A 25955-nucleotide genomic window follows, 5' to 3' on the forward strand; every position below is an offset into this window, starting at 1 on the left:
TGTGAGACTTTGGCTGAACTGCTGATCCAGCCTTGGTTTACTCTTCTGGAAAATGCCCGGAAGGAAGGAAAGAGGGACATTGGTTCATAACTACTTTGAAGAGTAAAAGCTCAGGGAGTGAGGCATGGTTTGGTGTTTGCTGCCCTGACGAGATGAGCCCCAGGGCTTTTGGCCCCGCTGCCATGGAAGGTCACAACCCAACCTCTGGATCCCTGGGGCTTGTGCTGCCAAAGCCCCGGTCCCCCTCCCTGACCCCAGGACAGAGGGGCAGCTGCACCTGGTCCCCCTGCCCCGGCCATCGGCCTTGCCTGCACCTCCTGCTCCGTGGTTAATAATTCAGGACAAGCCAGATGGCTCTGCTTCTTTCCCTCGTGCTCTCCCATCGTCTCCCGGGGCTTGTTCGTCACTCGGGGTGGGCATGGGGGGCAGGGAGCCCCGGAGGCTCCCTGCAATTAGCCAGGCGTCCAGGTGTCTGAGCTCTCACCACGGGCGCCCACGGTCTCAAGGGGCCCTGGGGCAGCCCACCTTCAGAGACTGTGGGCGCGTTGCCTGTGGAAGTGGAGAGAATCTTTAGAAACCACTGGCCCTGCCTTCCGCCCATCCTTGGTTTCCCTCAGGGTCCATCTGGGGCACTTCGTAAATATTTACAGGGTGAGGAGACCAGTAGTACCATTTGTACTCTCAGGAACCTTCCTTTCTTTGCTTTTCCCAGTGTCCCTGTTAGGAACAGATTCACACACACACACACACACACACACACACACACACACACAAGCAAACTTCCCATGTTTGAGATCTGAGGCCTCGGAGTGCCCCTAAAGCAAGCAATGACTTCAGTCCACACCTGCCTGGTCCCTATTCAAGGCCAAGGGCTGGACCTCAGTGAATAGTGCACTCCCGGGCCTATAAAACCCAGGAGGGGAAACTTGAAGCCGTGCACCACTCTGGTTGTTGGCTTCATTCTTAGCAGAACCCTGTGGGAGCAGCCAAGCGCATGTGACCCCCTGACGGGGCCAGACATGGAGAAAGGCAGATGCCGAGGCCCCGGCTGTGGGCAGTTACCCCAGTGCCTGAACCTAGGGCAGGGACAGTGTCCAGTGTCACACAGGGCCAAGAGAGGACAGAAAGACTGCAAGCTTTTTTCCATCAACCCAGGAGGACTTGCTGGAAGAGGAGAGCAGGGCAGTTCAATTCTTTCACACCTTAGGGCTAGCAGAAGGAGGCAGCAGCCTGGTGTTGGCAGGAGCTGCTGACACAGAGAACCCGACCCAGGCCATGAAGGCGGCTTCCAGGGCAAGCAGCCATGGTGACACTGTCGCCACATCTGTCTGCTCAGGTGAAGCCTTTGCGGTGAGGGCCGGCACAGAACACTCTGGGGCAGCTCTAAATAGAAGAGGAGTTCACCTCCCAGGCAACATGAGCAGGAGCTGCCAGCCTACACTCCTCCACTGGGGTAGCCAGCACTGCCTGAGAGCTCCAGCTAAGTTCAAGTATTCGCTCTCCTTCCCAGATGAGTAAACTGAAGCCGGATTTATGTGTTGCGTACAGGTCGTCACGTCAAACTCAGCCTGATGTTTCTTCCACTGACCCCCCCACTACTGCCCTGACCTCAGGCCCAGGGTCTGGGACTCAGTCCTCAGGGACCCTCAGAGCCGACTCAAGGGAGCTCACTGGGGATTGAGACCCGGCAGTGTTCCAGGAGCCAGGTGGGCCTGGGAGCAGGGGTGGGGTGAGGTGCATACCACCGGGAAGAGCCCGGAGAGAAGTGGGGCCCGCGGTGACAGCCGGTGGAGGTTTAAACACATAATTAAGAAGTGCTGCTTTCTACCTTCTTTCCTCTTCTTCTAATCCAGATTTCACACAGCTTCCACTAACATCTTACATGTGGGTGTGTGTGGTGTGTGGGTCTTAAAGCCATCATATTGGTACCCTGGGGACACTTTTTAGACAGGGCTCCTGGGGCACCCTTGGCACCAGTTCCCCTGCCTGCTATGCTTCTGCTGGGGAGGGGAGCTGGGTGAGGATGGCTTAGGGGTCTGAGAAGAAAGAGTCTTCCCATCTAGGAGCTGCTGAGAGGGTCAGTCTGGTTTTGAAGTTAATCAGAAGATCTCGTAGCCCGAGCTACCCTCAGAGTGGTCCAGAAACCTGTGAATCTGCGCAGAGCCTGCTGAAGTGTGATGAATTTACAGGCAGGCGTGCAGAGCGGGGCAGCTGTGCACGGGAGTCTGCTGTTCCTGCAAAGCTGCGTCAGGATGCCGCTGAGCTGGGTTTGATTTTAGTCCCCAGTGTTGTATCTGTTTAGCACCAGGCCCGCATGGCACTGTGCACACTGGGAGGGCCGAGCTGGTGGTGGTACTGCCTCCTGGAGGGCTTAAGGCTTCAGGGTAGTCCCAGGCAGGTGGAACCAGATTTGTTAGAAGCCCAGAGCAACTCCCCAGATTCACAGCACGTGCCCAGAGTTCACGGATAATATCTTCGCGTGATGGAAGGGTGGAGCATGTCCACATCCCTGGACTCACGTCACTCATGTCTGCCCTAACCCACCCGCCAGCTGCGCCCTTCCCCTCACCAGAGCAATTCCCCACAACTTACATGAACGAAGGCAGTAAATCTGTGAGACTTCAGAATGACTCTATGCCTTAGCTGATTTGGATTTTTTTTTTAATCATATTTTGGCCTTGGGGTAGAGTGAAATGTATTTCTGTGCCTTTAGGAGAAAAAGATGTGCTCAGCACGTGAATAACATGCAGCAGATCAAAACCAAGAGACATCATCCTACTATTAGGCAGGACTTTTCTGGTTGTAACAGAAATCCAGCTCCAGCTAGCTCCGGCGAAAAGAGACCTACTTGGATGTTCATGTCACCATGGGAGCGGGGACAGGGGTAGCCAGCCTCTGCGGCGGCTGGAGCCAAATGCCCCCAGGACTTGGGCTCGTGCCCAGCTCTGTTGAGGCCCAAGTGCCAGTTTCGTTGTCCCAGATTGGCTCCGTGGAGAGGCCATAGCTGCTGACAGCCTCCCTGCCTTTGTCACCAGTGAAGGACTGACCCACGTTCTCTTTGACGCCACCTTTTAAAATAATTCCTTGGAAGTTTAAGCAGGGCTGAGATCACTGTGTGCAGATTGAGGGCACGCCCCAGCCTTCTCTTCCTGCTCCAAGTCCCTCTGTGTGATAGAACAAGTATTAGTTAATATCCATGAGGGCAAAGAGATGCCTTGAGTGCGTAAGGAACCCTGAGGAATTCCCAAAAGATAGAGTGAAATTAGGATTAGACTGAAAAAGAAAACAATGGTCAAAATTCAACCCAGGACGTAGGGAGGCATCTAGGTGTGCTCAGAGCCTAGAAGTGACATGAGCAAGATGAGGTTCAGGGGTGACCTATGCAGTTTGGGGAGTAAATGAGGAAGTAGAATGAATACAGATGTTAAGTTTCCTCTCTTGTTGGGGAAGGGAAGGTAGACCCTTATTGAATGGAGGCACTCTAGAGAATTATACTTTTAAGCACATGGGTTTTAAAAATTTAAAGATTATCACTGAAACAAGAGTCAGCAAACTATGGCCCGCAGGTCAGATCTGGCCCACCATCTGTTTGTGTAAAGTTTTATTGGAACACAGCCATGCCTGTTTGTTACGGGACTCTGTATGGCTGCTTTCATGCTACGGTGGCAGAGCTGAGTGGTTGCAGCAGAGACTGCGCAAAACCTAAGATATTTACTACGTGGCCCTTTATGGAAAAAGTTTGCTGATCCTTGCTGTAGAAAAATGAAAACAAAACGTAACATCCAACCCATTGTAAAAAAAAAAAGATATATCTAACAAAATGAATCCAATAAAGGGCAAAGAAGAAAGACATGTGAACAAGTTAAATTCACTAATTAAAAGATAGTTTCTCAAAGTATGTTTAAAAAAATTGTGAGACTCAGAAAAATGAAACAGCTTAAGTATGAACATAGAAAGATAAGGGAAAAAATCCCTAACTAACCACAGCAAAGAAGGCAAATAGAGCAATATTAATATCAGATAAAAGAGAACTGAAAGTGAAAAATATTTTAGGTATGAAGGTATTGTGTAAACCTGTGAAAGGAATATTTCGCCAAAAAGTTAAAAACCCGCAGACTTTCTGTACTTAACAAGGTAGCTTCAAATACATGAAATAAAAATTGATGAAAAATGACAAATGTAGAGTAACAATGGTGGACTTTTTAAATTTCCAAGCTAAAAAACCAAAATACTAAATCAAAACAAAAAAAGAGAAAGAAAAGAAAACAAAATTTCCAAGTTATCCTTTGTGGTGTATACACAGACATACACAGGTGATGAAATTGTATAGAACTTAGCACATACACACAGCATACATACCAATAAGTACAAGTAAGACTTGGGAGATGGGATTAAAATCTGTAGATTTTATCGATGTCAATATCCTGGTGGTTATAATTTTGTAAAATGTTACCACTGGGGGAGACTGGATAGTGTACAAGGGATCTCTCTGTGTTATTTATTACAACTGCATATGAATCTACAACGATCTCAATTAAATTTTCAATAGAAAAATCTTCAAGGACATCATCTTAGGTACAAAAGAAAAAAAAACCCAAATAACTCTTAGGTTAAACAAGGAAGTCAAAGTGAAAATTTTAAACTACAGTATTTTAATGAATGGCAGTGAGAGCCCTGAATGGGAAAGCCTGTGAATGAAGGCAAATCAGTGCTCAGAGGAAAATTTGTAGCCCTGAATTCATTTACTAAGAGACAAGTAAGACTAAAGGTTATTCAATTCAGCTTTCAATTCGAGAAACTAGAAAAATAAATTCAAAAAAACCAAAAAGATATAACTAAAAATGAAGTTAGAAAATGGAGTTGAATTCATCAATAACTCCAAATACTTGTTCTTAAAAAGACTAATAAAAGGGGTAAAACTTTGGCAAGTCTAATTAAAAAAAAAATCCAGAGGCACAGATATAAAGAGATTAGAACTACAGAAGAGATTTTTTAAAGAAAATATTATAAGCAACTCTTTAACCAAGCATGACCAAAGCAGGATTTATCCTAGGAATGAAAGAAAGATTCAGTGTTAGAAAAACTTTTCATCTAATTTACTACATTAACTGTTGGCTATTTTTTTTTAAGAATTAAGTTCTTCAAAATTAAGATTGTTCTCATCCTAGAATAGACAAATGGATGCCACTTGCTTGCTCCTGAGGGAGTATCCAGGGAACTTTGTCATCCTGTCCTTCCCTACGTACTGCCCCAAGTGGATTTCACAGGTGAGGCTGCAGAGGACCAGGTGCCCTTTAAAGGGGTGACAGAAGGAAGACAGTGTGATGTAGTGGGTACAGCAAGGTTTTTAAAGTCAGGCCAGGATGAGAAGTAAACAGATTACTCAGAGAGGGTACCACCTGATGGAAAGGATGTGGTTTGAATTGTGTCCCCCCAAAAGATACATCAAAGCCCTAACCCCTGGTACCTGTAAAGGTGACCTTATTTGGAAGTAGGGTCTTTGCAGATGTGATCAAGTTAAGATGAGGTCGCACTGGAGTAGGGTGAGCCCTAAGTCCAGCGACTGGTTTCCTTATCAGAAGGCCATGTAAGATGCAGGGACCCAGAGACACACAGGGGGAAGGCTGTGTGACAGCAGAGGAAGAGATCAGAGGAATACAGCTGCTAGCCGAGGGGCACAGGAATTGCCAGCAACTTCCAGAAGCTGGGAGACAGGCCTGGCACAAGGAAGCAACCTCGCCGACACCTGAAGGTTGGACCTCTGGCCTCCAGAGCTGGGAGAATTCATTTATGTTGTTTAAAGCCACCCAGTTTGTGACAGCAGCCCCAGGAAGCATGCACTCACTAGGTATTCGAGAGGAATGAGGAGGGTGAACACAAGGGACCTGGTGGTTCAAAATGACCACCAGCCGGGAAGTGAAGATGATCTCAGGTGGGTAGTAACCCAGGCGTCGGGTGAAGCAAATGTAAATTCTCTAAAGAAAAACATACCCTTGTCCCAAGTCTCAAAAGATTTCTACAGATAACCTCCACAGAAAATGATCGGTTGATAGTCAAAAGTAACTGGATAGGAGGCGATCAGACACCAGAGCCAGAGCCAGAGCCAGAGCCAGCCTGGACACTGGGCAGCAGAAACAGACCCACAGGACTTCAGGTATGGCAATATTTAGGTCTTGCCGATAAAATGACTATGTTTGATACATTTGGTCAAAAGTATGTGCAGGGACCACAATGTTCACAGCAGCACTATTTACAACAGCCAAGACATGGAAGCAACCTAAGCATCCATTGACAGATGACTGGATAAAGAAGATGTGGTATACATACATAATGGACTACTACTCAGCTAAAAAAAAAAAAATGCCATTTGCAGCAACATGGATGGCCCTGGAGATTGTCATATGAAGTGAAGTAAGACAGAAAGAGAAAGAAAAATACCATATTATATCACTTATATGTAGAATCTTTAAAAAATGAGACAAATGAACTTATTTACAAAACAGAAACAGACTCAGAGACATAAAAAAACAAATTTATGATTACCAAAGTGGGGAAAGGAGGTGGGAAGGGATAATTTGGGAGTTCAAGGTTTGCAGATACCAACTACTATATATAAAATGGATAAACAACAAGTTTATACTATACAGCACAGGGAACTATATTCGATACCTTGTAATAGCCTATAATGAAAAAGAATATGAACAAGTTTCTACTGTATAGCACAGAAAACTATATTTTAAAAAAAGAATATGAAGAGGAATATATATATATAAACAGTGAATCACTGTGCTGTACACCAGAAATTAAGACAACATTGTAGACTGACAATACTTCAGTTAAAAAAATATGCACAGGAATAAAAAGCTGTAACAAATGAAGAAGCAGATTTGACAACGAAAAGCAGACCTTTACTAGGAGAGCAGTCACAGCTGAAGAAGGGATTAGTGACTGGAAGCCAGTGTGAAGAGTCTCCCAGGATACAACACTGGGAAGAGAGGAAGCGGCAGAGAAGATAAGACACACGGAGAAGAAGAACAGCTAACATTCATCTAATCAGCGTTCCCAAAAGGGAAGAGAAAAATAAGCCAGAGGCTATGTTTGAAGAGATAATTACTGAGAATTTTCCAGAACTGATGAATGACAGAGGTAAGAATGGAGAGTAGTTTGGAGAGAAGGGGAGAAAATGCTGGCAAAGTATGTGAGACTTAGCACAGTAAAGATAGCTAATTCTTCTCTCAGGTCCTGGGCTTCAATTCCTGAGAACTGATGGGTCTTCATGCTTGGTGTTAGTGAGGAGTGGACCTTGAGACTACTGAAGACATTCCTCCAAATCAGGCAGGGCCCTTTCCCTGTACTGTCCAACTCAAGAGAGTCCATGAGAATGTCACTGCTTGGATTTGGGCAGTGCACAACCTGTGCAACTGAACTAGGCAACCCAGCTACCTCTGATGCTTTCTCTTCTCAAGTTATAGACCCACTGGGCTTTCTAAATTTCACTAGTTTTTTTTTTTTTTTTTAATTTGTGCTTTCTTTCCTTCCTCTCTCCTTGCCTGGGAAGGGACGGCATCTATCATCAGGCGGAGGATTTTGTGGGGTGATGAAGGGAAGCTAATAACTCTGTAAAGAAGAACCTGTTACCTGGGAAACTTTCCAGGCATGTTGTGTTCCGTGGCAGCCCTGGGAGACTTGGCTGTAAAGGCCACACCGCTCACACGGTGAGATGGAGCGAGGCCTGGGCAAAGTTGTGCGGACACAGGGATTTGCACGTGCACATGTGCATACCTCCTCTTGGGGACACTGCTGGGCCTTTTGGCCCAGCATCCAGCTCTGCCTGCTTGCTCCCTTCTGCACTGAGCATTTGGACCCAATCATTGGAGCCAGAGGCACCTGGACCCTTGCTAACCCTTGTACAGTAGATCAAGACCTCGATCACTGATCAGGAAATGTGGATTCAAGTGCTGTTCTGCCCTTGACTCACTGTGTGGCCTCACCAAATGACTCAGCCCCTCTGGGCTTTCTTCTTCCTGCCTTGCCCTGGCTGCTTGTGAGCACTGACTGACTGAGTGTTATAAACTGTAATGTACCGTGCACATCTGAGAAGGGGGTGGCAGCCTCTCAAGGTTGTTTGGGCTGCCTGGCTTTTCTGTATCTCATCCAAGGCTGTGCTTGTCTCTCCCAAATACCCCAGATACCCGCACACTCCCCGCGCGCCGTGGATAACAACATCCAGCCCTCTCTTTGTCTGTCTGAGGTTTAAGCCCCTGTGCGCACTGTTAGGGAGAGGCAAGTCGGGCTCCACGAACAGTCTGAGTCACAGACGCTGTCAAGAAACCCAGTTTGTTCTTCCAGGGACGTGGCAGGGAAGGTACGCTATTCTTGGAGAATCCTTTAGTTGCTTTGGGGAACAGCTAACGGAGCAGTTTGTAATTAGCACTTTGGCTGCTTCGCGGCATGATCTGCCTGTCGATGGGGCTGTGTGAATGTTTGCCAAACAAGCCTTTCCGAGTCCCTACTAAGTGCCAGCTCCCCAGCACCTGCTGAGAATGAAAAGGCGAACAGGACAGCTTTGCCCTCTGTGCACCTGCCTGGGCACCCTTCTAGCCACGAACAAGACAGGCGAGGTCCCTGGTGTGGGGTCAGCGGTGCTGTGGGGAAGGGGTGGCAGGTACAAGTGAATCAGACCATTCCAGAGTGTGGTGAGCCAGAGGCAATGGAGGCCCCTCCACAGAGGGGACATGGCTTCTGGACTGAGGCCTGGAGCACGACGGAGAGCCACCTGTGCGGTGGCCTGGAGGACGGGCGTTTAATCCGCATGACAGATGCCCAGAGTCGGGAATTAGCCTGGTCCGCGAAAGGAGGCAGCCCAGGTGGCTGGAACATAGGGAGGCAGGCAAGCAGGCAGGGCCCAGGTGTCAGACTCTCCTTCCTTTTTAAGGCTGAATAATATTCCCCACCAGGTCTTTGATGCCTAATGCAATGTCCATCTTCCGCAGTAGCCTGGGGACTCCCTGAGGGCCGTCTCGGGCCCTTGTACCCCCGGCACAGTGCCTGACATCTGGCTTGGCAAACACCACTGGATGCATGAAGTTTAGAGGGACCCCAATGTCAGCTTTCTTGCTAGGAAGGGAAGTTGGAGGGGCTTGTTGAGACTGGAATTTAAGGCCTTTACCTGCTAGGTTATGGAGTTGAGATTTTAGCTTCTAGGCACTTTCCTGTTTTCACAAGCCACCGAAGGAACTGATTAAAGATGCATATTCCCACGTCCCTTACTCTGCAATGCAGCAAATTTGGGCTGGAACCGAGGAGCCTATTTGGAAAGAAATATCAACCTTTATTTCCAAGATCAGTCAGAAACAGTCAAATAAAGCCAAGTACTCACTCTTGGACGGAGCTTACATGGGCTGCCCCTCAGCTCCAAGGTTTGCACTCATTACAAAATAATCTGAAAGAAAACAAAACCCAAAAATGATTTCTCCAAATCATGCATCGTTGTAAAAACGCATTAAAGGGTTTTGCTTTAAACAAACAGTTTTTGCTTTAAGCAAACGTTAAACCTGTTTGCTCACACTGTATCTAGATTCGGATGCAGCCACGGCTAATCCATCCGTAAATGTCTCTAGCCTTGAATACGCCACTTAACGTTTTTGACTCCTTCCAAAAATGGGGCACACTTGCCTTTTCCACCTTGGCGAATTGATCTGCAAAAGCAAAAGGATGAAGCTAAAAGCATTTGTAAACCATAAAATGCTATTATCAGTGCTAGGGGTATATATTTATATAGATTGTTACAAATTTAGGCGACAGTTGTTCGGTTCTTAAGTTATTTCTATCCTGGCTGCACAGTAAGATAGATAAACCCAACTCCAACACGTACTGAGCGAGGGGGACGAGATATGACACTGAGCCACAGTTTCCTCAGCCATAAAAATGGGCGTAATTGCCAGTACAACGTTATTCTGCACAAAAAGGAGTGAGGGACTGATGCAATCTACAGCGTGGATGAACCCTGAGAACATGATGCTGAGTGAAAGAAGCCAGACACTAAAGGCCACATTATTGTATGATTCCATTTAAATAAAATGTCCAGAATAGGCAAATGCATAGGGACAAGAAGCAGATAAAAACATCCCTGGGGAGGTGGGGACGGGGGAGGACAGTGAGTGATGATGGTATGGTGGTTCCTTTAGGGATGAGGCATGTTCTGGAATTAGACAGTGGTGGTGGTTGCACAACTCTGTAAATATATCAAAACCCACTGAATTGCACACTTTGGAAGAGTGAATCGTATGGTATTCAAATTACATCTCAATTAAATAAATAGATAAATGGGGGTAATATATCTAACTCAAGGCAGTTGTGAGGATTAAGTAAGTCATAGTTTATTCATGTAGCCTGGATGTGTAACATGATTGAAGGGATCTGTACGCCAAGACACCAAGCAGAAGATCTGGTTTCCACGTGGCAGGGCGCAGGGCGTGATGAAGTGGTTATTGTCCGTGCACCCCCCTCGCAGTGCGTGTAAACAGCTGGGGCGGAGTGGAGCTTGGTCTCTAACCCTTCCTTTGCTCCACAGTTTGTGTCTTCAGAGAGCACTCCAGTTGATTCCTGGGATCCAGCAAGTTTGGGAAACACGGTTTTAGGCACTATTGGGAACTGTGGGCAGTTTCTCGAAGCTAAAGGGCTTTAATGTTCCGCCGTGACACCTAGAAAGCACTGGGCCTGCGCCCCATTGGGCTGCAGGTTTTGCAGAAGGTGCTGTGGAGGCACAGAGCCTTGGGGTGCTTGAATAAGATGGGCTTAGGGGGACGAGACCAGGGATGCTGGCTCCTAAAACTCCCAACGTGGGGTGGTGCCCCTCCAGATTTGAGGCCAGCCCTTCGGGGCTATGTGCAGGCTGCACAACAGCAGCTTTTCTTTTCTGGAAACAAACAAAAATCATAATTTGCAGCTGATGGCTGACAGGCCCTAAATAAGCTGGCTCAGAGCCTGGGTGCTGGAATCTTGCACACAGCCGGCTCCGAGTGGAGGTTTGCTGGTGGGGTGTGTTTGCTCAGCTCAAAAAGAAACATTCTCCAGGCAGAAATCTATTCCAGGGTCATGCTACCTGCCTGCAAGCCACAGAGCCTCCCTCAGTATGCGTCAAATGCAGGAGTTAATGAGGTTCAGAACACGAGGACTGAGAGCTGGCCACCAGCTTAGCCCCACAGAGGTCATAGCTGGCCTTGACCGACGCAGTTTCAGAGATGTGGTGGGCTGAAGAGACATTGGGAGGTGAGGGAGTAGAAACCGCAAGAATAGCTAACTTTTGAGGAGTTTTGCTGTAAAAGGGAGCAGAGAAATGGGGTGGTTCCGAGAGAAGGAAGTCGGGGTAGAAAGCTGGGGGACGGGGTGTCAGATCACTGTGTTGTACACCTGAAACTGATGAATATTGTATGTCAATTATAACTCAAAAAAATTAGCTTAAAAATGAGAGCGCAAGCTATGGGGTTTTTGTTTGGTTTTTGTAAATATGGGAGCTGTCACCAGCATGTCTGCGTGCTGATGGGGGACGGGGGCGGCAGGAGAGGGGCAGGTAGATACTGATAGGAGAGAGGTAACTTAGAAGAAGGTTATTTTTTTTCCTGCTCTTTAATTTTTATTTATTTTTTAAATTAAACTGTAGTTGATTTACAATATTATATTGGTTTTAGGTATACAATGTGGTGATTCAATATTTCATGGATTACACTCCATTTAAAGTTATTATAAAATATTGACTATGTTCCCTGTGCTGTACAATATATCCTTGTAATTTATTTATTTTATACATAGTAGTTTGTACCTCTTCATCCCCTCCCCCCTTTCTTCTCCCCGCTGGTTACCACTAGTTTGTTCTCTATATCTGTGAATCTGTTTCTGTTCTCTTCTATTCCTTTTCTTTTTAGATTCCACATATAAATGATAACATACAGTATTTTCTTTCTCTGACTTATTTTACTGAGCATAATACCCTCCAGGTCCATCTATGTTGTTGCCAGTGACAAAATTTCGTTCTTTTTTATGGCTGAGTAGTATTCCATTGTGTACATATACCACATCTTCTTTATCCATTCATCTGTTGATGGACACGTAGGTTGCTTCCATATCTTGGCTATTGTAAATAGTGCTGCTATGAACATTGGGGTGCATGTATCTTTTCGAATTATTGTTTTCATTTTCTTTGGCTATATACCCAGTGGTGGTATTGCTGGATCATATGGTAGTTCTATTTTTAGTTTTTTGAGGAACCTACATGTTGTTTTCCATAGTGGCTGCACCAATTTACATTCCCACCAACAGTGTGCAAGGGTTCCCTTTACTCCACATGCTTGCCAACCCTTGTTATTTCTTGTCTTTTTGCTGATGGCCATTCTGACAGGTGTGAGGTGGTATCTCACTGTGGTTTTGATTTGCAGTCCCGTGGTGATTAGTGATGCTGAACAGCTTCTCATGCGCCTGTTGGCCATCTGTGTGACTTCTTCGGAAAAATGTCTATTCAGTTCTGCTTATCAGGAGAAGGTCCTCAAATGACAAGAATGAGAGTCATGGAGGGATTGACCTCCTTTGGGAGCCGAGATGCTCACCCGTTGTTGCAGGAGTGGCAGGTGCAGGTGGCTTGGTGGATTCCGTGGTGGGAATTTGAGGAAATAAAGAAGCGGAACCATCCGGGAGAAGGCATGACGTAGCTGGGGCGGGGGGGAGTGCAGGAGCTGGGCCAGTGGAGCAGGAATGCCAGGTGCTGGGCCCACCTGGGTGTCCACCAAAACCTAGAGCCCAGGCTGGCCCATGAAGTGACCCCTGGGCCCTGGTGGCTCTCATTGTCGCCGATATTTATTTCATGTTGTCGTTATCACATCGTCCTCATCATACGAGGGGTCAGCCCCAGTTTTGGTGAGAATCCCAGCTCTGGCTCCTATTAACATGGGTGCCCAAAAGCGTCTGTCCCCTGGGGGATTAAATGAGCGGAGACGCTTTGGGGCACAGCCTGTGGCAGAGCCCCTGCCTGCTGACAGATGGTGTGCTGACACCCCTTGCCCAGAGCCCTCCCCGCCTGGGGGAGCTCCCTGCGCCCAGGTATCTGGAGGGGTGGGTTCTCCTTCTTTCTGCCCCAGGAGCTGGGGGACATTCTCCCCTAGAGGGTTGCTCATTTCTAAGGCCCAGACACAGGACCTTAGGTGCTTGGGTGGCCCCACCTTGTTTGAGCTGTACTCAGTGCTAACTGTGGGGAGCCCCGCCCTGGAGGCCAGTGTGGGGATGGTCGCAGGGGCAGTGACCAGCAGGGTCCCCAAAGGGCGATCAGTAGCCGGTGGGGGGAGGGCAGTGGCAAATTCAGGCTGCTGCCCCTTCATGCTCCTCTTGGAGGATCTGGGTCTCAGTTTTAATTTCCTCCCATGCAAATCTCCTCTCACCTTTCCCCGACAAGCGGGGTTGGAGCTGGCAGGCCCGGCAAGGAAGTGGGAGTCATGAAACCGGGGTGCCGATCGCCCTTGGCTGGCGGCTGTCCTTGAGCAGGGCGCCAGCCTCCTCTGGCTCGCCTTGCTCTCTGCACCATAGTGATAAGACGCCCTCGCTGCTGAGTCCTCTGGCTGCGGTTTGGGATGAGATGTCACAGGTGAAATGCGGCCTGCCCCTCAAGCATTTTCCAAGGGTCCCGCCCCCACCACCCCTCAGTCCCAGCCTGCAGAGCACTGCACACTCTGCAGTGCCTCCACGTGAACCCCATCCCGTGGGGGCTGATGACAGTCCTGCAGTGGCTTGGCAGTCATCCCCAGGTTGGCACTGCGGGCTTACAACAATGAGATTTATGGCCTTCAGTCACTGGCTGAAGGGGTGCTCAGGGCTTTGGGACTCTGTGGGGCCCTCTCAGTGCTCAGGCTGCAGGGGGAGCCATGTCCTCCTCTCAGAGGGGTCCAGGACATGGAGAGGGTCTGTGTCCTCCAGCTCTTCCCGTCTGTGAAATCCACATCAGCCTCCCTATTTATAAAGTGAGGGTTGGACTGGACCAGGAGGTCCTGTAGTGTTTCTCCCAAAGAAATCTTGGTCAAAGCCCAGTGTCTAACAGATAAAGGTGAAACTGCTGTGCGGGCAGAGATTGGAACCCTCCCACACTCCCCCGCTGTTCCTTCTAGATCAGACTTTCTCAGGGTGGGGGTGGTGTGTCTGCTCCTGCTTTTACCCCCAAGGGACAGAGAGGCAGCTAATCGGTGCTAACTTCATACACACACTCCCCCACCCCACCCTAGGCCTGGGAGCTGGTCCCTAGGGCGCAAGGAACTGCCCCTTCCCCCTCAAGGCCCCCTCATTCATCTGGAGCTGCCTTCCGCAGACATAGGTGGTCAGACCGGAGGGAGGGGTGGAAGTCACCCACATGGGGGTAGATGAAGTTCTTTTAATATCACTCACTTTGGCCCCTGATTGGGGGCCAGCAGGTTTGGAAGCAGAGAGCAGAAGAAGGGGGCTTTCCTAGAGAAGGCGGGAGAGAGCCCAGCGGAGCCAGAAGGGATGTTCCAAACGTACCAGAGGCCCCTGAAGCTGCCGGGGGCGCTCCCTTCCCCGCCAGCTGCCCTCCCCACTGTTGCAAACATCTAGATAGACTCCACTGGCCTGGCTTGGAGGAGCTTCCAGACCTAATGGCCAGAATGCAGCTGAATTGCGTTTGGATGGATTCCATCCTCTGTTGTCTCTGCACAGCCTCACTCCTAAATTCCATCTGTGACGTCAAATCCCAGCTAATCATGGAAAAACAGATTAGGTTCTGTAAACTCAATTCTCTTGCTTCCCCTCCCAGTGAGGGTGTCTCGCCACGGCCTCCGCTTGATGGAGCCGTCTTGCCTTCCTCCCTGCTCGGTCTGCCCATCCTTCTGAGCCAGACCCTAATGATCCACCAGTCTTCACTGACCATGCCCTGGGGGTCCCTGAAAACCTTTGGGCTCCCAGCTGGGGAGGCCAGGAAGGTGTCCTGCCTTTGAGTCCTTAGGCAAAATTAGATGTTTTCAGTCAACTGCAGGCCCTTTTCTCTGTCTTCCCATGGAGCTTCTGGGGGGACAGGCTGCCAGAGGAGGAGGAGGGTGGACCCTACTGCGCCCCACCCTGCCGAGCGTCCAGGCCAGGGCTCCAGGCACAGGCAGAACACAGCCTGGGCTGCACACTTTGTCCAGGGCTAGTCCCACCTGCTGTGGCCTCCCTGATCGCCATGCCAGGTAGCCCCACTCAGACGTCGCGTGGCCCTTCTCTTTCCTCAAAGACACCGATGGACACTGGGGCTGGGGGTTCCTCCTAGGTCCTGATACAGGGGTTCTGGAAGCCCGAGACTCTTCTAGAGACGGATGCCTTGTCTGAGGCCCTCCAGGGGTCCATCCATGTTCTCCCTGGACGGGGGTGGGGGGGGTGGCTTCTGGCACAGGAGGGCCTCTTGTGTGTTTCTTTCTTCCCGCTCATTATTCCAGCCCCAAAAGCTGCCCCGTGGAAGGCAGTAAAATATAATTCTGTCTAGCCCATCGTGACTCCAGCAGGGACGGAGATGAAATGTGTGTCTGCCTCGCAAGCCCAGGCAGCCAGAGTGGGTGTAATGAGATCATCTGAGGGCTCAGCCGCTGGGTGCGGCAGCTCAGGGGACAGGCAGACACCAAGTCACACTGCCCCTCTCGTTGTGGGGCTGGGATCTGCCTGTGCCCCGCTTTGCTTCAGTTTCAGCCCAGAAGAACATAAGGGGACTCCTGGGCCCAAACCGGGTCCACATTCTGGCAGCAAAGCCAAAGGGACCCGTCGTCCTTCGGACGCTGGTGCCCCGGGAGCTGGGCTGTGTCTCCCTGATGACGGTGGGTTGAGCGTCTGCACCCACCCCTGCTCCTAGCAGCCCAGGCACCCGCCCTCCAGACCCTGCTCAGCACAGCAGCACCTCCTCACCGCTAGCTGAGCGCTGGGGGCAACGGGGCTGACCATTTTATGTGCATTATCTCATTGAATCCGCGAGCCAGCTCGATGGGGCGGAGCTCTTCCCACCCGCTGTTCTGTAGGAGAGCAAATGAAACAGCAAAGAGATTGAACAGTTTGGCCACGGTCACTGCTGGGGGTGGCAGAAGGTCTGGCTCAGAGTCTATCACTGTAACAACCACACGGACTGCCCTTCTCCGGCCGCTTTTATACACACTCCTCATACTCGGCTGCTGCTGCCTTGTGAAAAACCGAGTAACACAGAAGAGTGTGAGGAAAAGTTGCCCAGAATTCCATCAATCTGAGATAACCCTCACCAGCAGGCAGTGAATGTCATTCCAGACTGTATACAGACATATACAATCAGAGTAGTAGGAACTCAAAAAAAAAAAAAAAAAGATCAGACTACATACATATTTAAAATAAAAATCAAATTTAATTTTACTTGAATTTAATCAAAGACAAATCACCTTATTTGCATGCGTCTAAAATGAAACAGAAGAGAATTGTTAAACTTCAGAAAAACATTTCTTTATCATAAATGATAATAGTTCCTAAAGGGTTAAAGTGAAGATGAGAAAAAAGGGGAAAAATTTTAACAGCTTTATTAGCTATAATTCACATACTAATATAATTCACAATTTTTGGCATATTACATTAATTTAAAAAATTGTGATAGATATCTATTTGTAACACAAAATTTTCCATTTTAACCATTTTCAGGTATACAATTCTGAGGCATTAGTACATTTACTGTGTTGTACAACTATCACCATTCCCAAAATTTTTTCATCACCAAAATTGAAATTCCATAACTGCTAAACAATGACCTCCCCCAACCATTACCCTGTCTCCCCAGCCCCTGATAACCTCTAATCGACTTTCTGAGAGAAAAACTTTTAAAACGTTGGCGTTGTTAATTTTTTTCATTAATAAAATTTATTTTTTAGGGCAATTTTAAATTCACAGCAAAATTGAGAGGACGGTACAGAGATTTTCGATGTTCTCCCTCCACCCCCACACATGCTCGGCCTCCCGTATTATCAACATTCCCCAAGAGAGTGGTACGTTAGTTACAACCAATGACCCTACGTTAACATGTCATTATCACCCAAAGTCCATAGTTTACATTAGGGACACTGTGTCATACGTGCTTTGAGTTTTGACACAGGTACAATGATATTAATCTACCAGTGTAGTAGCATACAGAATATTTCCACCGCCCTGCAAATTCCTGTGCTCTGACTACTCACCCCTCATTAACTTGTTAACCTACATAATGAATCAACTTCCATGCTATGGAAGTTGAGGAAATTATCCTCCACCTCTGTTCTACCACTCTTAATTTTCATTAGGTGTATTATTTGTGTACATTGTCAAGGTTTTCATATTCTATTTAATAACCATAATTGCCATAATTTCAAAAGTATTAACTCACTATTCACCAGGATTCCTCCATTGACGAACTTATTTTTATTTATCTTTTGGTTGGATTTTAGCATCAGGTAATTTTTTAAAAGAACTTACGGATGTCTGAGCCCCTAAATTCATGTTTCAGAATGTCTATTAACTTTTTACTTGAATGGACAGTTTAGCTGGGTACAAAATTCTGGTTCCTAATTCCTTCCTCTTAGAACTCTGTAGGATACTGCTGCACTGTTTTCTGAAATTGTGTTGCTGTGGAGGATTCTGATTCTACTCTACCCATCTCCCTGTGCCCCCTCTTTAAGTGATTCTTTCTTTATCCTTTAGGCTCAATAACTTTTCTAAGGATGTCTTGGTGTTCATAATACTATCAAGTTTGCCTGAACCACAGAATGGCACTTAATCTGCAAAATCAATTCTTTTTTATTTCATGGAATTTTTTCATTGTATATTTGAATACTCCCCCCACCCCACCCCATTCTATTATTCTATTTTTGCAGAGAAACATAACAATTATATATGCGTTGGAGTTCCTTTTGCCTCCCATGACTGTCATTTGGTCATATTAATCTTCTCCATTTAATCTCATGTGAGTTCCTCAAGCTCACCCACCCATCTCTAGTTGTTTACACTGTGCTTTTCCTTTTTATTCATTGCTTATAATATGGCTTTTAAAAAAATATCTGTGATGTGTTTATTTTTCTTTCATGTTTCTCCCCTGAGCTCTGCTAAATCAGCTTTCAGCTTTCTGCTCTTTTTGTTACCCAATAATTTCTTTGTAACATTTCTGTAGTTCCTTCCTTCCACTCCTCTGCCCCAACCAGTGTCTAAGAGATTATGTCTGTAATTTCTCTGAGTCGATGGAGAACTGCTTTTCTGAAGTCTTTGGATGGTTCCTCGTGTGATGCATGTTCTTAATTAGCACCCCCAGCCTTCATGCCTGGGACCCACGTGGGCTCCCTTCTGATTATGGTTCTCTAACTGCCTTCTCAAGAGAAGCATGCAGGAAATACTAGGGATTCCAGCTCTCTTGGGCTTTGGGGTTCACGCATTCACTGTGGTTCACAGAGAAGCTCTTTAGGTCTCTGACTCTCTGTATTAGGACCATCTCCTCCCTGTCTCTCCTCCCTCCCAAGCCCCATTACACTCCCTTACCTGGAAAACTAGGTTCTGTCATAGAAACAGCGTATTGGCGTGATTTTCCCATTAGCTCTCACTGCTCTTCCATTCCATGATGTACAGTTGCATCTCTGCGTGTGCTCAGTTCTTAGGAATCAGTGTAACCCATCCCCACATCCTGCCCCAGGGCCTGGTGGGCTGGAGGGAGCAAATGAATGGACACTCGGTCTGACTTGTGTGTGGGCGGCTGGTTTACCGTGTAGCCACTAAGACCCCAAAGGGCAGATTGCTTCGACTCCTAGAGTTTCTCAAGACCATTTAGAGATTGCGTCTGACCTCTTCGTTAGCATCTGACCTCTCTGTTATTTGGATGACGACATGGGACTGGCTGGGGGTCACTCTAGGTCATTGCATTTATCCTGCACAGCAGAAGGAGCCCACAAAAGCTTAGGAAACATGGCCCTTATTGAACCTAGGTTTTCCCTTTCCTGTCTCCAATCCTCATTTCCTCCAGCCTCTCCCAAGCATCCAGTTCTCTCTCCTTTGTCTGTGTCAGGAGGGTCCCAAATCCGGTGCCTGTCCTACCCTCTGGGGGTGTCAGCCTGGGTGCCTTGCCACCCCAGCAGAGCCCAGGGTCTTGTTTCACACCCTCTTGTGGAAGGAGGTGGTGCCATGGGGGCTCTGGGCCATCACTCTTCTCTCCTGTGGGCTCAGCCCCCAGCCAGACGTGTGTGGGCCTGTAGGTCGCAGGGCTGAGTCCGGGCAGCTCACAGCCTCTGCTTTCTCATCCTCCTGGACAGTTTCAACTCAGGCTTCGAACCCACATGCCCTCTCAGCTGTTGGCTGGACCCACACCTTCAGGAAGGTTAGCGATGATGTTTGCACTCGATCACGGCCTCTGGAGAGTTGAGTCCTCCCTCTGTGGTAAGGTCAGGGGTCCAGGGCTGATCAGGGAAGGGACAGGACCAGAATGGGTAGTAATGACAAGCTTTCCTGGATGGCACTGAGTGGAAAAGTTCTTCCCAGCAAGAGGCCTTCCAGATACAGAGATGTGGGACCACTGCCCAGAAAGGGAGGAGGGTGTCAACCAGGGGGCTCCCGTGTCTAGGTGACATCATTCAGACGATGGAGAGCCTCTGGGTTGCAAAACGCCCTCTTTGGGGTCTTTTATGGACCCAGGGTTTGTCTTATCTGTGGCTAGCAGATGTTGGGTGCAGTTTCTGGGGTATGTAAAGTATATGAATTCTAACTGGCTAAAAAGATGTTTATCTGGACTGTATTTAAAGCAATTGGATATGTGAGAAGTTGAGTGTGGTGCTGAGAGCTTTGAGGGGCTAATAGTCCTGCCTGCTATAAAGAAGTAAACAACCAGGGGTCACTTTAGGCTAATAATTCAGGAGCTGCCTCTGTCCCATTTATATACACCCTGGCCCTCTGTCTTTTTCCTTAGGTGGTTTATTAAAGAATATCGTTCAGCCTTATGTACTGATTGTCATAAGAGTCCTGGTATATGTGCTTTCCCCAGTCTTGTTAGTTATCAAGTAATGTGTTAGTGCCTGGGTGATGCTCAGGCCTCGTACACACGGTGCCTGGGGCCAGCTGCCTGCCTGGTCAGACCCTTATTCTTATCACTTAGCCAGCATCCTGCCTCCAGTCACTGTGAATTCTCACTGGCTGCTGTCCCCAGCATGGTCCTTCTAAGTACTATCCTGATTCTGCCACTGCCTATCTTGGAAACCATCACTCAGTTTCCATTTAACAGCATCGAATCTCTCTGGGGGGAACCAGATATATTCACAGCAAAGCCCCCTCCATCCGGGGGACAGATTATGATAGGTATGATATGAAATCACTTTGCAGATCACCGAGAGTATGCCTCCTTCTAGCACTTTTTGTTAGTTTTAAATATGATTGCGTTAGGTCCAAGTCTTCATCAAATATATTGTCATCTGAAAGACAAGCTACTATGAATACATTGCTTGCTTGTATTTTTAAATAGCTTTACTGAGCTACAATTCACATGCTCGGGAATCTACCCATGTATCTTATTTTCCTCTTCTCCCTCCAAGACTTAGCCCAATGTCAGCAATAGAGTAGGTACCAATAAGCAGTTAGCAGAGGGGAGGGCATAGCTCAGTGGTAGAGCGTGTGCCTAGCATGCACGAGGTCCTGGGTTCGATCCCCAGCACCTCCATTAAGAAATAAATAAATAAATAAAACCTAATTACCCCCAACCCCCCAAAAAAGACCAAAAAAAAAAAAAAAAAGAAGAAGCAGTTGGTGTTGGGTTGAAAGGAAACCACACTTAAGATCACCTCTTTTGGATAATTCGAGATCTCCTGCCAGGAAGCAGTGTTGCCATCTGCGCTCAGTGACAGGAGCAGAACCGATTGCCCCGATGCCGGCAAGTCCCAGACTGCTGATTTTTAAATTTCTCGCGTCTGTTTTTCCTAGTTTTGTTTGTCCTGCCTTCTTGCCAGCCATTGTGACTTGCTGCCATCACTGTGCCTACCTCCAGCTACTCCAGAACATGGAGGAGCTGAAGCCATAGCCTGTTAGAGCTGCACGTGAGACAAGAGCGCATCCTCTGTGCTCTTAGGGGAGGCAGTGCCCTGCCCTCGCCTGGCCCATGCTACCAGGATGACAATCTTTTATTTCCCCCGTGGCTGATCAGAGTTTACACACGTCCTCTCCACAGTTGCTGAGCAAACAGGGAAAGTGGAGGCTGGGGAGGTGAGAGAACTTGCTCAAGGTCACACGGTGGGCTTAAGGTCATACAGTGGGCTTATGGCTGAATTGAAACCAGAACTCTAGCCTAAGGTCTGGACTAGGCCCTTCCTGCGCTATTGTACCCACCAGCCTTTGCAGAAAGTGACTCTCCTGTCTCTCTTTCTCTCTCAGGGGTCCTTGGTGAATTTTGTCATGGTTATTTAAGGAATCTCGCCTAGAAGTCCGAACACGCAGTTCCCCATCGACGGGAAGGCTTGGACTCCAAGATGATTATAAAGGAATATCGGATTCCTCTGCCGATGACCGTGGAGGAGTACCGCATTGCCCAGCTGTACATGATACAGGTGGGTGGTGGGGCCGGGTAGGGCCCTGCCATGCACACAGGGGCTCTCAACACCTGCCTGTGGGGCGGGTGGCTCTGTGGCCTTCACAGCAGTACCCGCCCAGCAGGCCCCCGGCAAATATCTAAATTGCTCTGGAGCTCTGGGTTCCAAGCACGATGCCAGGCACACGCAACACACCGTGGAGGTTTGTGGCACTGGGTTGTCTCGCCAACACTGTATTCACGGCCCTAACAAGTCTAACACTCTCTGTGCTTAACACCCATCCTCTGACTGGTCCAGGTACTGTTCTGGTGTTTGGTCAGCTTGGACTGTGTAACACAGTGCTACCAACTGGGCAGCTTAAACCACAGACGTTTATTTCTTACGGTTCTAGAAGCTGGGAAGTCCAAGGTCAAGTTGCTGACAGATTTGGTGTCTGGTGAAGGTCCTTTTCCTAGCTTACAGATGGCCACCTTCCCACGGTGTCTTCCTGCAAGGTGAAGGCTCCACCCTCATGATCTAATCACCCCGCAAAGGCCTGACCTCCTAGCACTAGCACGTTGGAGGTTGGGGCTTCAGCATATGAATTTGGGGGGTGGGGGCGAGGGACGCAAACATTCAGTCCATAGCAATCCATGTGACAGACAGGAAGGTACAAGGCCCAGAGAAGTTAGATGCCTTACCCAGAAGCACACAGCCTGCCTCCCAGCTCTAGGCGCACACTCTCCTCACTACCCTAGGCTACTTGCAAGACCGATGTCAGCTGTGTGGCTGATTTAGAGTTACAAATGACTATGAGGATGACAGGTCTCTGTGACAAACCAGAGATGACCACCCCACCCCAGATGTTGCTGGCCTCCCCACTCAGTGCCTGACTAACCTGGAACCCAGGATAGGGAGCCCTAGGATCGAGGTGCCCATAGCTCCCACTTGCTGGGGTCCTGCTCCATGGGGGTCCCCATCCCAGCTTCTCTGCCAGCTTCCTGCTCATCCTCAGTGCCCCAGCTCTTTGCCTGGCCTAGCAGCTTTCCTCTCAGTGGGAGGAGTGACTAAGAACCTACTCCCAGCCTGGCTCTGGCTCTTCTGGTTACACAGATGCCTCGGGGCAGCCCCTGATGGTGGGGCCATCAGGGCAGGGAGAGCCCCTCCTGGCAGGGTCTCCACCTCCATCCCTAGTAGAGTCTGACCAGGTTCTCAGTGTCGGAAGCTTGACTGGGATGAGAACAGAAGGCGAACTCAGCCTCTTTGGTGGGGGCTGTTGGCTGCATGCTGCTTCAGAAGCGCCACTCAATTCCCTCTTGAACCACTCACCCTGTCATTATTCCTGGAGAGTGGGGAGAGGAGAGACGTTCTTTAGCCCCCCGGCTCTGAACACTCTGGAAATCACTCAGGCTGTTCAAGGACCAGGCTGATCTGCCAAAGGCGCTGTTTGTTCTATGGCTTCTTAATTCCCTCCCCAACCCCTCACCGAGCCGGGGAAGCCCTGGACCACAGCAGGCAGCCCTCAGCTCTGCCCGGTGGTCCAAAGGCATCAAAATCCCAGGGGACTGACTTGCAGCTTCCAGGATACCCCTAAGCTTTTTTGAGTATGTAATCACCTCTGGCTCAGGGCTCCTCAAAACACCTGCCATCTTCACCCCCTGTTTTAAGGTTTTTTTTCCTAAACGTCTATCCTTATGGCTCCAATTAATGTGAAACATCACACAGCTTCCTATGTGGTGCCTCCTGCAGGCCCGGGGCTGCCTGTGTGTGCTGGCTCTTCCAAGCCCACCTGCCTCTGGTCCTGGTGTTCTTAGGGCTCCATCCACTGTGGGGGTGATGAGCAAGCCCAGCATCTCCACCGTGTGATGGTTTCACAGGTGTGAACATATGTCACAATCTCACCAGCTGTACCTTTAGAGATATATGGTTGACTGTATGTCAGTCATACATAAAACTGTTAAAGAACTAAGTTAAATTCACCAGACTTTCTTGTGGCCAGCCTGGGCCAAGGGCTGGGCTACAGAGATGAATGAAAAGCACTTTCTACACTCCGGGATTGCCTGCGGGGAGATGGGTGCATATGCAGCCCACTGAGTACAGGCCACAGCAGCCGGACGGGAGACAGGGAGCCCGGGGCTCGCATGGGCTTGGGGCCAGTGCTCCAGGAGGGGTGTCCGTTCTGAGCAGGGCCTTTTGAGATGGATGGGCCATAAAGGGTGGGGCAGTTTCATTTTTGTGGAAGAAAGAACAAGACCTTAGTTCATTGCCCACTGATCCCACTTACCAGCTGGGGTGGCAGTTAGGAAGGGGCCTGCCTTCTGAGTGAGCTACCTGCCCCCTGAGGTTGTGAACGAGATGGACTCACATGTCAAACTGCCTCATACCTGCTTGACCTGCATTCAATGTACATGTTGTTCAAGGTTAAAAAAATTAAAAAGAAAAAGAAAAGAAAGAAAGAAAAGAAAAGAAAAACTTATTTGGCTAGGAGAGCGCATTCCATCCTAGGAGGTGCCCAGCAAACAGGGCATGATCAGAAGCGGCTCGGCCAGGACCCTGGACAGCTCTGTGAGCTGCAGGTTTGGTGAGGGATTCTTGGTCTTTGAATCCGTTACTCACCCGCGCCCCCTCATCCAGTGCTTTTTCTGCACCGGATCCCTGGTGGCTCAGGCTCCTCCCTTGCATCCCCCAGGCCTCAGGGATGGGGGAGAAGAGGGAAGAGGAAGCGAGGGTTCCCCACCCAGCCTGTATCAGCAGGGTAAGCAGGGGTCAGGGTCAGGCCTTGCCCTGGGCGTGCATGCCCCAGGGAGCTGAGCCTGTCTCTCCTGCCCATCCATCTGTAGTCTCCAGGGAAGGCACCACAGCATGGCTTATGGGAACGGTTGTCAGGGATGGGCAGTGGTTTCCAGTGTGGGCTGAGAAGGTCAGCGTGATTTGAGACGAGCCAAGTGTAGTGACAAAGCCTCGGCTGTGCCAGGGGAGGCCCGCCCGCCGCCCCTTGGATGCCATTGCCAGAAGGGAACCAGGAGTCAGCTCCCGGGATGCCAGCTCCGAAGCTGAGGGAGGTGCCCAGGCTTAGAGGGAACTGATGACAGTTGGGACCAGAATTCACTTGTTCATTCAACCAATCTTTACCAGCATCTACTATGCAGAGGCACCAGTGTGCTGTGCAGGCAGTACAGGCTGGGGCCAGTCTGGGTGCCAGTGGCTCTGATGCTCTAACTGTGGTCCTCCTGCTCCTGAGCGGCCCACCGTACCCATCTCCTGTGAGTGACCACAGCCATTGCCACCACAAATGATGATGGTAGCCTGGTTGCCGAGAGCCTGACACATGTCACCTGCTTTAATTCTCACTGGACCCGTAGAGGTGGTGGTATTCATCCACAAGCTTACAGATGAGAGCTTGAGGTTCAGAGATGTCAAGGAAGTTGCCCAAGGATGCACAGCTGGCCCAATGCAGCCAGGCTTTGTCTGCAGGCGTAGCTGGCTGTTTCTTCCACTGGACTTGGAGATCTTCTAGTTCACACAGCTCTTACCTTCTCTGAAGTCACAGCTGTTGAGGGTTGAAGCAGAGATGTCCTGCCCCCATCTGCTTCCAAAGCCTGTTCCCTCCGCCTTCCACAGCCCTCTTCCCCATCCTTCACACACACACACACACACACACACACACACACACACACACACACACACACACACACACGTCTGCACCTTACGGCGGCCAGGCCAGGTTAGCCTGGGGAGTCAGCCACATTCTGGGGAACATGGTGGTTCCAGAAGGCTCATGTGGCCAAGGGCTTGGCTTTGAGAGCTGGGGGTTGGGCAGGAGGTGGCAGGGGGCTCACCTCTAAGGCAGGTGTGGGATCCTCAGGGTACTGTTCTTTTTCCCACAGGCAGGCTGAAGCTCACTCACAGGGGCTGCTGGTTGACTAGTGTCCCCCCTAAAATTCACATCCACCCAGCACCTCAGACTGTGAACTTATTTGAAAATGGAGTCTTTGCAGATGTAAATCATTAAGGATCTCGAGATCATCCTGGATTTAGGGCAGGTCCTAAAGCATTGAGGTGCTCCATGCTTTGAGTGGGCAGGCCCTGGAATCCAACAGGCCTGAGTCAAGTCCTGGCCCTGCCACTGTGTAACCGTGTAACCTTGGGCAGTTCACTCCACCTCTCTGAGCCTCCACCTTCCCATCTGTACATCGAAGGCATCTTTCTCAAGGTGTTGTTGCAGTAACTAGAGGAGAAAGAACACGCCAAGCACTTAGCATAGCCACTAATAAACAAAGCTACTGTAAGAGGCTGGAGCTTGGAACGTGTCCAGGAAATGGTTGCTGTTTTCATTATGGAACCTGGGCCATATTCCAGGAGCTCCTTTATAGAGCGAGGAATGGCACATCCCTGTTCTGACCCCATCTGTGACCTCAACCAGGG

The 25955-nt window shown here is 49.1% G+C and overlaps 1 protein-coding gene across 1 annotated transcript in view; it reads left to right on the top strand.

Moving 5' to 3' along the window:
- Nucleotides 1-25955, top strand: part of PITPNM2 (phosphatidylinositol transfer protein membrane associated 2) — a 131098-nt gene that overhangs the window by 77225 nt on the left and 27918 nt on the right. Inside the window, 1 exon segment of the mRNA XM_032471697.1 lies at nucleotides 21397-21569. Coding sequence (XP_032327588.1) covers nucleotides 21492-21569 — 78 coding nt within the window. The 5' untranslated portion in view covers nucleotides 21397-21491.

Source organism: Camelus ferus, chromosome 32 (genome assembly GCF_009834535.1).
Source record: "Camelus ferus isolate YT-003-E chromosome 32, BCGSAC_Cfer_1.0, whole genome shotgun sequence".
NCBI lineage: Eukaryota > Metazoa > Chordata > Mammalia > Artiodactyla > Camelidae > Camelus > Camelus ferus.